At 60.4% G+C, this 15594-nt stretch overlaps 1 protein-coding gene across 2 annotated transcripts in view; it reads right to left on the bottom strand.

The window, feature by feature from the left end:
• The window catches only part of SLX9 (SLX9 ribosome biogenesis factor), a 37590-nt gene extending 22692 nt beyond the window's left edge, over nt 1-14898 (bottom strand). Inside the window, exons 1-2 of one of the 2 annotated variants that reach the window (XM_045776906.2) lie at nt 14708-14898; nt 12286-12394 (exon numbers count right to left, since the gene is read on the bottom strand). In XM_045776906.2, the coding sequence (XP_045632862.1) occupies nt 12286-12394; nt 14708-14845 (247 nt within the window). In that variant the 5' untranslated portion in view covers nt 14846-14898. The remainder of the gene's footprint in view (nt 1-12285; nt 12395-14707) is intronic. The other variant, XM_045776905.2, reaches the window with a different exon arrangement.
• Nucleotides 14899-15594: the final 696 nt, after the last annotated feature.

Here is a 15594-nt window from a genome sequence, read left to right as displayed (position 1 = left end):
AGCGAGCTCTGGATCTTCAGCGGGAGACACAACAGTCTTCTCGTCTGTGTACGGGGAATGCCGCTGCGGCACGTCTTCACGAGGTTCCAGACTGGAGTAAATAAAGCTCAGCGGGAGGCCCGCCGCAGCCTGCCCAGCACTGCACCTGTGCCCCGGCGGCCGGCCTCCGATGCAGTCTGCTGCCCGGGCAGGGCATGCCAACAACAGGACAGGGGTGACGCCTTACACGTGATCACAGGACGTACGTCCTAACGGAACTGGAAGAAGAATCAATACATAATTAGCTTTTCCATAAATGACATCAAGAACCTATTCTCCTTCCATCAACAAATATGTGCAAAAACCAGCACAGGTAACAGGAGGCGGAAGCTGCAGGTCTCGAAGCAGCTTCAGGAGCAGGCTGGCGTGACAAGGCATCCCAGGACACTGTCGCTCAACCTCGACTTCTCAGTACATGCTACCAAAGACACATTGGGGGAACAAAGCAGGAATCCTTCCCGTCCCTCTGTGCATCAAAATAAGGTGCATTGGGATGCATGAAATAGATAAACAACAAAACCAGGAAAGTACTACAACTACAAAAAACACACAAATGAGTCACAAAACACAAAGAAAACATCAATTCAACTACATACAAGTTAAGAACTATAGTGAAAAAGTTATGCGAACAAACTCAAAAGGCATTACTGATAGATATACCTGCAGATAACAAAACAGGCTGCTTCCTTCCTATGTAAAAAGCTCTTCTCAAGCAATAGGATTGATTATAAGAAATACAGGAATAGGAAAGACACAGAAATGGGCTGCTTACAGAGGAACGTGGCTAATGGAACTTCCGAGGAAGCGCACATTTCACAAACCTGCCCCCACCGTTCGCTCCTGACGTTAGCAGAGACCTAAGCGCGCACCAGTCAGCTCAGACCAGAGGCCGACTCCCACCTCAGGAGGAGCTCCCACCGAGCGGCGTCTCTAGAAGGCGATCAGGCAGCATCTACTGACTTCTGTTGTTTTATGGGCTTCTTGTGTTGGCCCCCAGTCAGAGGCATGTACTAATACCCTGGGCCACAAGTGGGGACTTGGGACGCAAACCTGGGGCCAACGGGGCCATCTAGCTCCCAAGACCACCTACGGATTTTTTTAATGTCTGCACACCTGACTCGGCAATTCCACCGCTACATTTCCATCTAGAGGTATTACTAGCATCCACAAAGATGGGCGGACACAGCGTGCCCTGCAGCGTAGGTCCCATCATACGACAAACCCCAACAGCCTTGCAGAGGAGCGAGGTCACCGTGTGCTGATGGGCAACCACGCCCAGCACGGGGAAGCACGGGGCCAGGGCCAGCCACGTGTGCAGACGGTGGGCACGGAGAAGCCTGCAGTGGGCACAGCTGCACCAGCGCAGAGTCTCCACACCCGTCTGTGCCCTGCTAACGAGAGGGCAGTGGTGTGACGCCAGCTCAAGGAAGGGCAGCTAGCCCTCGGAGGCACGGCTGGGTGAGCGCTGTGGGCTCTCCAGGAGGGAAAGCATGGCCGGCACCCGGCGGCCGGCGATGCAGCCAGAACAAGGAGTGCCTGCGCTCCCCACCGTGGCAAGCCTGAGTCAGGTGTCACCTATAGACGGCGCAGCCAGACTCTGCTCCCTTCGTTTTTCTGTTTATTTACACCGCATGCTGCAAGAAGACGGCCATTTAGAAATTTTTAAAAAAAACAAAGATATAAAAAAAAAAACACCCGGGGAACAAATTTCCCTCAACAGAGACAATGTCTGGGAAGAAAAGTGACAAGACTATTAACCAAAAAGGCCACACCAACATATTCTCAAAAACACACCCACCCAATTTTCCTGTTAAAGCACCCTTTCTGTTGATGAAAACCTCTCCCATGATGAACTCCCATATGTCCCAAACTGTTGCATATGTCAAAAGGACAGACTCGAAACCCTCAGGACCAACTTCTAACATAAAGACACATGGTGACGTGGTCACTGGCACAGCTGTCAGAGCTGAAGGCTGACGGGGCCGCCCGTGGGTTTGGTTCTGCAGCCGCAGAGCTGTCCTCCTTCAGAGGTGGCCCTGCCCACCCGACAGACTGACGGGAGGAGGGACGAGAGCAGCACCCACGGGCAGACGGGAGGGGCTCCTGGGGGCTCCCCTCGGGGCAGACTGTCCTGCAGGCGCCTGGGCCCCTCCCCAGAAGGACACGAGGAACCCGTCTGCCCCTCCCACGGCCCCTCGTCCCACCTCCAGCACATTCCGCAGGCCACTGTCAGGAGAGAGCAGGTGGGGGAACCCTCCAGATAAGCAAGCGCCACAGGCAGCAAGCAGCACACTGGCTCTAAGGACGGAGGCGAACAGCTCATCCTCGTGGGCTCCTCTCTCGGGGAAGGAAGCCTGCAGGCAGCGCCTCCCCCTGACAGGCTCCAGCCACGCGCAGCCTCCCTCCGGCGGGGGCTGGGGGCCTCAACGTCTGCCGGGGAGAAAGGGGATGCTGGGCAAGGTGCCCCAAGGGCCCCCCCAAGCAGCATGTACTCAACACGCTCTGGGGGTGTCCCCTCCTCTCCACAATCTACGAGGCGCCCAGGACGATCGCACAGGGGGCAAGGCCAGGCCCTGCTCTAGGCTCCTTGTCAGACAGGCCACACCCCTCCCCTACCGGGAGCACCAAGCCCGCAGCACAGGGGGGAGTCACAGGCAGACGGGCAAGCAGAGGCGGCACTCAGGTTCAGTGGTCACACCGCTTTCACTGGACAGTGCCTCCCTCTGAGCAGGAGGGACGTGAGGACCCTTCGTCTACAAGAGGCCCAGAGGGCCCCAACCTCACAGATTCCGCCTGAGTATCTTGAAGTGGCCTTTGGAAAACCCACAGCTTGCAGGCGCCCGAGGGAGGAGGCTGCCACGGCCGCGGGCACCAAGCCCCGACAGGGCCGGACGACGTGGACGGACAGAGACCACATGCACAGGCCTCCAGCCCCCTCTCAGCCACCGGGGACATGAGCGACAGGAGCAGCCTCGGCGGGGTGCTGCTGCCAGGCTCCACAAGCATCGAGAGCCTGAAATAGCTCCTTGCCGCCAAGTCCGGAGTGCCGGGTTTAGAAAGAGTGAGCCACGCGCTCAGACAGCACCTCCCACCCCGTCTTCTCCAGCATATGACACTTGTGCCCAAGGAGCAGTCGCCCTCACAAAGGAATGACCCCCAAACGGCCACATAACCCCACATGCCCCATCGGGTCCAAAGGCCGCTGCTGGTGGGCGGCGCTGGAAAGACAGCGTCCCCCCTTGGAAGGCAGGCTCTGGAGCGGCAGGAGAGGAGAGAAGGCTCTCAGGTGGTATCTGGTGGCAAAGGAGACCCGAGGACCTGCCCACGACCAGACCCAACTCTGCTGGCGGAGGAGCTCCAGGACTGAGGCGGCACACCACCGTCCACACCGGGCCGCCCCCGCTCCGCGCGGCCCTGAAGACCTCCTGCTCGGTGTGCACAGAAGCAGACAGGCATTCCGCAAGCCCTGCAGGAGGCAGCCAGAGCTAGTCCCGGATGGACATTCCCCCAGACAGGGCCAGCGGCTCTATCCAGCCGGCCACGTGAGGAGGGGCCCGTGTGCACGAAGGACAGCGAGGCGGGCTCGGCCTAGGGGCCCGCCGGCCACTCCCTCAAACGGGGCAGGTGGCATCGTTCTGACCAGGTCAGTCTGTGGGCAGAGCCGGGTCACAAACACAAAATCCCATGCAGGGACAGTGGTGTCTGGGTGCAGAAGGAGGCTTTGTCTTTTCTATAAGCACACATGCCTTTCCAATTACGAAGTGTTCCCTTTCACAAAAGCAGTTTCAGAGGAAGGCCAGTCCCTAACTCGCGAGCCTCCGCCAGGACTCAGCCTGGTCGTGTAGGGTGGAGGATTCAGGGCACCCATTCAGGCATCAGCTCAGCTTCATGGAGCCAGGATCTCGCAGAGCACAGGGCGAAAGGGCTTCTTCCACAGCCTGGCCCCTCCTGCTCCCCCCAGGTTCCAGAGCGAGCCCAGATCTGCTCCCCGCCGACTCTCCATGCTCCCCATCTCCTGTGCGTGGAAAGGTCCACTGCAGCAAGACGCTGGCCCCCCGAATGGCTGCATGTTCTCCCCCGTGCATGTGTCAGCCATTCCTAAGACGGTCAAATCCAACAAGCTACTTGAACCAGATGAACACGAGGCTGCCATGCTGCCAGGGAGGGTGCTGCCGTCACAAGCTCCAGGACAGAGGACAGAGTGGCCATGAGCCTCCCTGTCACCTGCCTGGGCCGTGCTCTGCGATCAGAGCTCTACAAGAACGACCTCACAGGGCCTTCCAGCGGCTCTCTTGCAGGGGAGGGAGCCAATTGCAGAAAGCCTCAGGCCGCCAGTGAGAAAACGGTGGGCAGGACGTAACTGAGCAGGCTGGCTCCTGACTGCCTGCCAACACAGCACAGGGGGTCACTGAAGCGTGCACGCCCTGGGACAAACGCAGCAGCACCACAGACAGCTGACGAGATGAAGACAGCCCCCGACAGCAGAGACCGGCCGGGAGCCAGAGCGCACCCACCCCACTGCAGCATGTCCACAGCACGTCACTCATGAGAGTGCCAGGCTAAAAGGAGCAGAAGAGCTCGGCCTCCCAGGTCCCCAAGGAAGTGACAGAACATCCGACTACAGGAGTGTCCTCACGCCAGCCACTGCCCACTGTGGCAGGAGGCGGCTCGGGCGCAGGTCGGGGCGCGACAGACGCCCAGAGCTATCTAAGAGCACAAACACGAGCACTCCCAGGGTTTGAGCCTGATCCAGACCTAGACCTGGGGCCTCGCCAACAGGCCCACCAACGCCCGGCAGTGTGGAACCCCAGTGGCCTGGCTGTAGAGTGGGGTACGGTCCTTCCAGTCCCAATCCTGGTCCTCTTTTCCATTGACTGGCAGGACCTTGGACCTTAGTCCTGCGGGGGGGGCTGCCTGGCTCACCCCGATGGTCCCCTTCACTCTCCTGAGGGTGGACACAGGTAGACACTGACTCCCGAGTCTACTCTGAGCCAAGCCAGGGACCCCTGATGGGAAGAAGGAGGGGCCCCGTGCTCAAAGGGGCTGTGGCCCTCGTTGAGGCCCTGGACCCGGTGAGAGTGGTGGTGATGGGTGGTGCCTCCACACTGACTCTGGGAACCCCGGGTGTGCTGGGCATGTCCCATCTCTCCCCCACCCCCAATGTGGGCTGTTGTAGCCCTGCTGGCATTTGGGTCACCAGGGCTGGGCAACAGCATGGGGACAGGGTTTGGGCTGGGGCTCTCAGAGAGGGGCACCCAAGAGAGGGCCTGGAACTGGGCAGGGAGGTCCCTGCCGGAGGGGTACACCCAGCGACTGGCCGGACCCTGCCCGTGGCACCCCTGGGCTCAGGCCCACAGGCGCGGCTGTTAGGCAGACATTCACCACACCACACCTACCCTGCTTCAACCCAGGCAAAGACACGTCCTAAAGCCACCAGGCCTGCTCCAGCATGGATTTCAGCCCCCACACCACGCTCAGGGCTGCTGGGACGGGCACAGAGGCTCCGGCTGCTCAGCCTAACACAGGCATGCCCCCCGCAAGCACAAGAGCTCGATGGGCGGACGGCAAGCTGCGGCCACTCTGGGGTGCTGGGGTGCCGCTGTGCTCCCGGCTCCACACCTCATCCCTCTCAGCACAGACTGTGCACGCAAGTCCTCGCATGGCCGGGCTGCAGCGCCCCTGGGCCTCAGCCAGGTCCTCTCAGGCTTCACCTCCCACGAACAGCCCGTCTAGAGGCTGGAAGTGGGTCTTGGAAACGAAGTGGCTTTGGCTTGTCTCAAACTGCGGAGGAAGGGGAATTCAAACACAGGACCAAGGACTCCCATATTCCTCTTACCCAAAGCCCTGATGACAGAGGGAGTAGGATGCAGGCCCCGTGCCCCACAGCCTCACACCCCTACCCTCTCCAAACCATCCAAGCAGGGCCCTTCCAGGCTGCTTCCTTAACCTTGCCCTTCCCTGCTTCCTGTTGTTAAAATAATGGGCTGGAGGCAGACCAAAGCGCGAGCAGCCCGACAGCAGGCCCCTTCCTGCCCCAGCACCACGTGACCGTGGGGCCAGGTGCCATCAGCATTCCAGCTCGGTGGACCCGCAGCTGCCAGCAGGCCCAGAGCCGAAGACCCTGCCTTCCAACCCTCTGCTTGGTCAGATGAACAGAACTTCGGGCCCTGCAAGTCACCCCCCGAGGCAGTAGGTGCCCCTCCCTGGGACTGGGCAGAGGTGCTCCCTCCCAGGGCCTACACCCATGGCGAGGAACCAAGTAAATGCCCAGGCGACAGCAGAGGGGCTCACAGCCAGCAGCCTGGAGTCACAGGAGACGCAGCCGCCTCCAACGGGCAGAAACCACGCACAGCAACAAGGAAACAGGAAGGCCCTCTGGCTCCCAGACCTGATAACACCACCGCCCACCACAGAGCTCTGGGCTTTTCCTCTTCGAGAGGGCCAGAAGGCCACGGGGGAATCCAACAGCCTCTCGGCCAAAGCAGGCCCCAGGCAGCTACCAGCAAGGCCCCCCGCCTGGCCCACAGAGCAGTAATCCCCTCTCCTTGCTCACTGCACACTCAGGGTGGCATGGGGATAAGTAATGAAAACCTTCTGGGTGGGTCTGGTCTGGCCCCTACTTCACAGCTGGACAGAAAGGGGTGAAAAGTCTTTGAAGGGAGGGCTTTACAAAATCCCTGAAGACGAGCCCCAGAAAGCCACCGGAATCCGTGCACAGGAGCTCCCCTCCTGGAGGCAGGACCAGCCTCTCCAAATCCAGGCTCGGCTGCACAGGAGACGCAGCTTTGCCGCCCTCTGCTGAACAGACTGCATGCCTGCACCTGCTCCAGACAGAGCCAAGGTCACAGCCCTGCAGCCTGGAGCCAGGAGACCAGAGGGCGGGGCCCACATGCTCTGCTCCTGGGGTCCCTGCAGCCTGGAGGCTGGTCTGGCCTGCTCACCGTCGCCACCTCCCTACCCTCTCCGCCACAGCCTAGTCAGCCCCCACAGTACCTCCTGGCAGCCTCCATACCACCCAGCGTGCTGGCCATCCAGTGTGTCCTCTTCCAGGCCTGCCCTTGGGTGTCTGCCTCTCTGGGCTTGAGTCCTGGGGCCAGCGCTGCCTGCCCAGGCCACGGGAGCACTGGTCCAACACCCTGAGGTGCTTATGTGACAACAGACTAGGCTTGTTACCTGCAACCTTCCAGCACGGAAGAATGCAGAACTAGAAAGAGAACTGCAGGGCGGTGTGCTGCGCAGGGGAAGGACGCAGGGGCTAGATCCTCTGGCCCGGCCGTATGCCCTCAAAGACGGATACAGCAGAGCTTCGAAGCCTCGTCACATACAAGTCCATGAGCCCATGGACCCTGACCCTACGGGCAAAGCCGAGCTCTGCTGCCAGGGGTGGGGGGCCATCTGCAGCAGGAACTGGGGGTGACCTCTGGCTCCCCACCACAGCCTCCTGCCCCCAGGGTGGGAGACGGAGCCACAGCACTGCAGCAGCCCCACAGCCCACCGCAGAGTCCAGCGGGCGCCCCACGGGGAGCTCAGCATCCCTGCCTGGAATCAGAAGGTGGGCCCCAGGAGGCACAGACTTGGCTCACAGGCCAGCAGGATTCCCAAAGGTCTACGTACAAACTCAGGGAAGATGCCACCAGCAAAGCATCCACAAGGTCAAAGAGGCCCCTTGGGTGTGAGCACTAGTCCACACCAGGGGAGCCACACACGTGCACACGGTGGGACGTACAACAGGCCGAGCCCCCCCACCCGGAGGCAGGCAGCAGTTCTACCTGTGACTCGGCCCAGGGCAAGGACTCTGGAGGGACGAGTCTGCGCTAATCCAGGCCGACAGGCACCCCCACCTTCCTGGCCCAGCAGGTGACTGAGCAGCAGCTGAGTCCTCAGAAGCCACCTTCCACAGGACCCGCAGCTGCCTCAGGCCACCAGCTGCCACTCAAACCTGGGGAGGGAGCCACAAAGCGTGTCGTCCCCCTGTAGGATCCAGGGCACCGGCAGGTCGGGGGACAAGGTGATGCAGGCCAAGACGGAAGAGCTGCTGGCAAAGAGGGCGGCACGGCGTCAGGGAGGCCAAAACCCCGCCACCGGAGCTGTCTGGACACGTCAGGCCGGCAGGGAAGGGGCTGTGGCTTCAGCAGCACCAGCTGGGCACTGACAAAATCAAGCACCCTGTCAGACACTCGTATCTACTAACTACCTTCAGCAAAAACTGGCCAAACCCCAAAGGCAAACAGTATTACCGCTTCCCTTCCACAGACGTACCACCGAGGCCCAGAGCAGACCCAGCGCCCTGCCCGAAAGCTGCCAGCGCGTGAGGCTCCTGAGCACACACTCCTACCCACCAGCAGCTCGGCCCCAGGCTACCTGCCCATTTCAGGGTCCCCAGGACCCAGGCCTCTCCCCGGGGCCCTCTCGGTTCTCCCGAGCGCTGAGCTCCACACCCCAGAGTCCAGGCCCTCTCATTCTGTAAATATTGTTTAATTTTCTGTATGTTATGACTTTGGACATCCTAAAAATACACCTTCCTGGCTGAGGAGAGACACCCCCCCCCCACTCCAGACTAGGCAATTCCCGTCTTCGGCCTCCTAACCCCCTCCCTGGCGCCCCCACCTGTGTGGCCTGTGTGCTGTGCCCTGGGCTCCAGGACCTGAAGAGTGAAACATACTTTTCTCCTAAGCTTTTTCTCACTAAGCTTCTCCTCCCTCTTCTTGTGACCCCTTCTGACTGCCCATCCCATAAACACACCCTAGCACCTTCCTTCCTTTCCCCTCCCCTCCTTCTCCCCACCTCTCCTTGGCAGTTCAGGCTCACATCACCCAGACTTTCACTGTTCCCTTTGCTAGGAAGTAACGTCTTGCTCCTTCTGGGTGGTCATGCTTTCTGTGGTGGTCTGGAATTATCTAAAAAGCCCTGGTACTCCATTCGAAGGCAAGAGGTGACTGAGTTCTGGCCCCTCGGCAGAGACCCGAGCGCAAGGCCCCCGATCCGCTGCAGGCCAGCTGAGGCTGCGAGGCGCTACCACTCCCGGGGCTCCCGCAGGACTGCCGTGGCTCAGAGCACCCAGTCAGACCAGGAAGGACATGCTCACGCAGAGCTAAGAACCGAGAGGACCGAGCTGGACCCGAGAAAAGACGGGAGAGGCTTCTGTGCTCCTCTAGCCGCCAAACAGGACCCACTAGGCTCCTGGCCAGTATCCTGATAGGGCAGCATCAGAGACCACTGGAGGGGGTGGAAACAAGGTCCAGCAGGTCTGGGTGGGGTTCCCGTGATCCCGGTGCTGGCTGGGGACCACCCTAAGGAGGGGCACACAGCCTCAGCGGCTCTCTCTGCGCAGGAGAGATGGAAAGGGGAGGGAAGGAGTGAGGGGAGAGGTGACTGGGACCATGCCCTGCAGGGAACAGTGCCAGAGGGAGGCCCCACTGTCACTCCCAGTCCCAGGTGGGGCCACATCTCTCTGAGCTCAGCGAAGGGAGGGTCCGGCCCCGACACCATCACTTCTCCTCCTGTGCCATCATTGTGAAGGGGGACAAAGTATGCCGGCCCCTCCCAGACATGGGAGCACTGCCTGGCCACCATGGAGAGAGGAGCTCCAGGCAACTTCCAGGCAGGCCACGGGGCACACCCGCCCAGCAGATGTCACGCTTGCCAGACAGCCGAAGTTCAACACACACTCCAAAACCCAACAGCCAACACTGTGTATCACCAGTGGTCCAATGCCGGACCTACAACTGCACACGAAGGCTCTGTCCCCTCCACTCCCACCGAACCGTTCGGGGACACTGCAGCATAGACAGCTTCTCCGCTCTTTGCCCTGGGTCCTCACCTGAAGCCAGCCCCTCACCGGGACCCCACTACAGGCAGGCCAGAGGCAGGCTCAGGACCAGGGACCCCAGTGCCCATGGAGAGCCCAGCCGAGCTCTAGCCTGCCAGGCCCACCCTCTCAGGTAAGTGGGAACCTGTGTGCACTTCCACGGACACGACTGTTACTGAGAGCTGTCTGTCAGCAGCTACAGGAACAAAAGCCACACGATACTACCTCCACCACGCCCCTGGAGGGAGGGCACAAGTGCCCGGCGCCCATCACCGCAGCAACAGGTCTGGCTGGGCTCAGTCATTCCGGGCTGCGCGCCCCCGCTGCCTTGGGCCGCACGGCGCCAGCTGCTCAGCGGCAGATCTGAGGCTCTCTTGGAAGGACGACCATGGGAGCACGCGCCAAGCAGTCCCATCTCCCGCCTGGCTGCCCGCCCACCCTGCAGAGGGCTCAGCCTGTGCGGAGCCAGACCAGGGCCAGACCAGTACGAGAGCCCATCCCACGGGCAGAAGGCAACCAGCCTCACAGCCGCCAGGAAGGCAGGCGGGCCAGGGAGAGGCCACAGGTGGCACGCAGGAGGGGGACACTGTCGGAAGACAGCATCTGTCAGCTCTCTGAAGGAGTAACTTGGTAGGCGATTTAAAAACTCTAGAAGAGCTAACCTGTACAATCAGACAGCTCTCATCCAAGGCTGAGGAAAGTGGTAAAAACCGTCTGCATAGACAGACCAGAAGAGAACGGTGAACACACAGAGAACCGCTGGATCACGCTGGTCAACACAGAAGCCTGAGCGCCTGTGGCCTCCAGGCACAGCCCCGCCCCGGCCCCCCGGTCCCTGCGGGGGCACAGGGGCCCACACCAGGGCAGCACACAGACCGAGCTGCAATCTGCTGTGCGGCGTGCATCCTCAGAAACAGTCAGCAGGAGGGTCTGCGAGGGACGAGAACGTGCTCCCCCAGAACGTGCCACTCTGGCCTCCACGAGGATTCCTTGGAGCTGGAGGCAAACGGGATCAACAGATGCGGAAGGCAGCCCTCCCACGGCTTCCCTCATCTGACTAAAGCAGAAAATTCTGACAATGACTGCCTGGGTCCCTGTCGGCGGACGTCTTCGGACCGTGAAGACGATGGGAAATCAACACCTAGATGCACCTGTGCCAGCGGACCTCCCCCCCCCCCCCCCAAGTCCCCTGAGATTCACCTGTCTGAGCCCTTGGGAGCCTACAGAATTCACCTTCTATGCTAAGACCCACAGAAGCCTCAGTTCCAACTGCCCCTTGGAGTTTCCGCTCAAAGAGGCTTCTCCCAGAAGATACACTGTTTTTCTCTAGTTTGCCTGTCTTCTGTTAGTTTACTTAGCAGGCTCCTGGCCAAGAACCCAGGGGCGGGCTCCCGCTACAGATTTCAATGTACTAAGAAGCGCAAGGAGATGGGGATGGGCACATCTCCCCTGCGAAACAATAAAACCCCCAAAGCGAGGTGTAAACAGCATAACCCCAAACAAAGGGCTTGATATCAACCACAGCTGTGAAATAATTACAACTTACAACCTTAAGAACGGCTTACAAACAGGAGATGTAAACCTGGAATGATATTAAAAACCAGGAAGCCATATAATTACCCAACAAGAGAACACTTCGATTGGACAGAGTTCCACGGGGCCACAGAGATCAGTGGTTACAGCAGCACGGCTAGAAGGCAGCTACTTACAACTTCCAAGACTGAAAGGCAGAGCTGGCTTACAGACCATACGGCCCTGCCCTGCACAGGCTCACAGGCTGCCAACTGTGAGTGCACAGCTCCGGGGACCACAGAGAGGCCTCTCTCCAGGCGGCGGTAGTGGCAGCGGGGACAGCGGTGGCGTGCCCTGCCCAGGCCAGAGCCCACCGCACACAAGTGCTGGTGACCAGCAGCAGCCTGTCAGAGAAACAAGCAGCAAAGTCCCAAATGCAGGAAGTACACTGGGAAAAATGACCTGCGCCACATCATAAGACATGAAGGAAAAAGTGGGGCAGGAGCTGCGAGGACCGGTGGCCTCGTGTGCACGCTGATTTCTGCAAAGAAATTTTTAGGTGACCACGACAATGTAAGCACCCCGTGCTTATATGATGATAAGGACAACGACTGACTGATTTAGGTGTGACAGCGGTATTGCACATTTATGTTTTAAGAGCCCCATGAATACCTATTAAAAGAATTTACGAGTAAAACACTGTTTGCTTCAAAATAATCCAGTGTGTGTTGAAAGAGGGTGATGGGTACAAGGGATATCTTTACATCCTTTTCTACTTTAGTACACCTTAAAATTTTTCCATTGGACAAAAAACCTTTGAAACACGTACAAGTTAGCTGAAACTCACCCTGGCCCACACATGAGTATGTTAAACCCGGCCTGGGGCCAGAGCTGTGAACACACGGACCTTAGCCACGCATTCTCACCTCTCCTAATGGAAGCCACACTCCTCGTGTCCGGGTCCAGCTTCTGCACCAAGACTCCGGGGTCTATCTTAGTTCCGGCAAAAACGTCAGTGTTCATGAAAGCCCATTCCTAAAAAGGAAAGAAGATATAAGATTTCTCTGTGGCTCCAGAGTACAACGCGAGGCTGGTCACGGAGCGGGGAGAGACCCCGGCAGGGCCTCTCGATGAGCCAGGCTGGGCCAGCTCCTCCATGGAGAGCCAGGGGAGGTAACCCCCGCCTACCCAGAGCTGAGCCCAGGGCCCTGGGAACCTAAGGCAGCACTCCCGCCCGCCCGCCTCAAACCGCCAAACATGCTTTGCTCCTGGTGTGAGGCCCACCTTAGCCCAGACTCAGGATGGGTAGTGGTTATGAACATTCAGAAGCACTGTGACAGGAACCAGATTTCCCCCTTGAACCTGCACCATCTTCTTCCCACAGCACTGTCCCACCTCAGCAGTCTCTCCCCAGGCCTGCCTCCGACCCACACTCATACCACAGTGAGACTCCAAAACCCTCCCAGTCACTGCCAATCACACTGTGCTGAGCCAGAGCCCACCTCCCAGGCCCATGTGGCTCATGACATGTCCAAGCTCCAGGACAGGGACCCTGGAGGGACTGCAGCATCAACCCCCAGGGGAGTCACAGACCGAGACAGGACTGCGGTGAGCAGAAACCAGCCTGAGTGCCTGCAACCCAGAGCTCGCACAGAGCACCTGAACAAGAAGCCCACGCTCCTCGGAAGCTCCCAGGGTGGGAGGGAAAGTCAGTCAGCAAGAGACATCAGAAAATTCACAGGGGGCAGTGCTGGAGCCTGGGAGGCAGCTGGGAGGACCAAGCAGGGAAGGCCTCCCCAGCTGAGCCCTCCTACCAAGGAGGAGCCACAGGAGACCAGGGGCAGTGTGCAGACCCAGGCCGCCCAAAGCGGTGTGCACACAGCCAATCCTCACCTCTTTTCACGTGGCCATTCAGACACTGTCCACAGTGGCGCTTCACACCTCGTTGCTTCAAACTTCTGGAACCTACTATAACAGGTATTGACATTACGAGGCTGCGGTGTCTTTTGAGGTGTGCAATGTCATTATGTGACGAGAAACCAGTGGCCTGTGTCACTGCCTATTCCGTGTCAGGGTGCAGCAACTGTAATCTTCGTCTCTCCTCAAGGTTTTCTTCTGCTTCCTTCTCTTCTACAGTCCAGACATCCCTACTCCACAGTCTGCATCTGGTAATCCAACTTTTGGCCCTCACAGCATCTAATTCCAATGCCGATGCTTATTCTCTGTGGGCTGTTTCCTTCTAACCTGGCTGCAGTCCCGAATCCAGCAGGATTCTACCCGCAGGGGGAATCGCACCTGGTCTGGCCAGCCCAGGCATGGAGAGCCAGGGCTGCAGGGAGACCCTGCTCAGATGGGCAGGAGAGGGGTGCGGCAGACGATCTGCCAGCAACCATTTAGCTAAATCTCATCACGAACTAAAGACCTATGGCTTAGGAGCTATGCCCTGTTCTCCAACCCCTCCTTACAGAAACTCCCTTGGGAGCTCTACTCCTCTGCCCCAGCGGCCAGCGACCCCTCCACCATGTGCCACGGGCTCCAGTCCAAGAAGGTGAGCCAGAGGATGAGGCTCCCTTCCCCCAACTCGCCCCCACCTGCTGAGCAGAAGCTCCACCTCAGGCGGGGAGGGCTGGGAACAGCAATCTCTCCTCTCACCCCAGCTTCTGTAGGGCAGAGGTACTAACGAGCCAGGAAGACTAGGGGCCACCTCCTCGGGCCAGGGTAGGGTGTCTCTCTGGGATGACGAAAATGTTCTGAAATTTGTAGTGACGACTGCAATCCTCTGCGAATACACTAAAAAATGCCCACTGAATTGTCCACTTCAAACGAGCCAATTCTACGACACGCAAATGACATTTGAAGAGTTTCCATGAAAACCAGGGCGCCGGTGCCAGACCCCGTGTTAAAGCAGCAGCTCCTCCATCGGCAGCTGAGCGTGCCGGGTCATTTCTCAGCAGCAAACAGGGTTAGGGCCGTCCGGAAGTCGTAAAGTCGTGGCCGACCAAGCACTTACTACTACACCCGGCGTCCACGTGCGCAGGGCTCGTGCCCCCGCCCCCCCGACCCGCGCGGTGCGGTCCGCTCGCCAGCCCCCGGCTCACCCGCAGCGCGCACCGGGAGAAAGGGCGCGAAGCCCCGGTCCCGGGGTCCCGGCCGCACCCCCACCGAACCCGAAAGCAGCAGGCGGAGCGCGGCCCCGGGAGGAGGAGGGACGGACGGACGGACGCGCGCACACATGGAGCGGGCCTCTCTCCCGCTCGCTGCCCCGCTGCCAGCCTCCCTGACGCCGCGCGGCCCCCACTCCCGGGGGCGGCCCCCACGCCCGGGGACGCCCACCGCCCCGCCACTCACCTTCGCGCCGACCCCGCCGGCCGCCGCCTGCGCCGGGGCCGCCTCCCGCGCCGGAGGCGCGGGGTCGGACGGAGCCTGCCCCGCGGGCCTCACCGCCGCCTGGTGCACGCGGGCCCGCAGGCCCCGCACCTTCCCCATGCTCCCGCGAACCCCGCCGGAAGCCTTGCGACGCGCGCGAACCGCCGGCCGGAAGCTGGTCCTGCGCGCGGGCGGCCCGGGCGGAAACGGGAGCCGGGTGGCTGGGGTCCGGGCTCCTCCGGTGCCGCCGCGCAGGAGCCTGGGCGGGGGCGGGGCTAGGACGCGCGGCCCCGCCCCACCGGCCCCGCAGGTGTGGGTAATGTGTGCGGTCCAGGCGGCCGTCCGCGACCGGGGGCAAGGATAGACACAGCCTGCACGGGCACCAAGCATGTTGGACACACACGAGTGTGTTGGCCACACAGCCCCGTGCCTTTCAGAACGCGGCCTCAGAGGACGGGGGCGTGCGGGCCTGCGTGTGGTGAGAAGCGCAGCCCATCTGCAGTGAAGCACCCGGGCACGAAGGGGAGCCCCCACACCCTTGATCCCCCTAGTCCGTGTGCTGTCACTAACTCTGATCGAACACTGAGCCTTTCATTTACTCCGAACGATCCCCGGAAACTGGTGTGACGCGCGGTTCAGCCCCAGGGCGGAGCGGGCTGCAGGCTGGAAGCCCTGCTCTTGGGACTCCGCGGCTGCTTGCTGTGCCCCGGGACGGGGCGGGACGGGTCTGTACAGGAAGGCGACCTGGCGGCGGGCCTGACTCCCATGCTCATGGAGCCCGTTGTGCTGCTGGGGACGCAAAGCTGACGAATCTAGAACAAAGTACAGTACCAAACGGGCTGTGGTTGGGGCCATGCGGGAGTCCAGAC

This window comes from Ursus americanus, chromosome 4, assembly GCF_024610735.1.
Source record: "Ursus americanus isolate L20-20 chromosome 4, mUrsAme1.1.p, whole genome shotgun sequence".
Classification (NCBI taxonomy): Eukaryota; Metazoa; Chordata; class Mammalia; order Carnivora; family Ursidae; genus Ursus; species Ursus americanus.
This window is presented reverse-complemented; position numbering and strand designations above follow the sequence as displayed.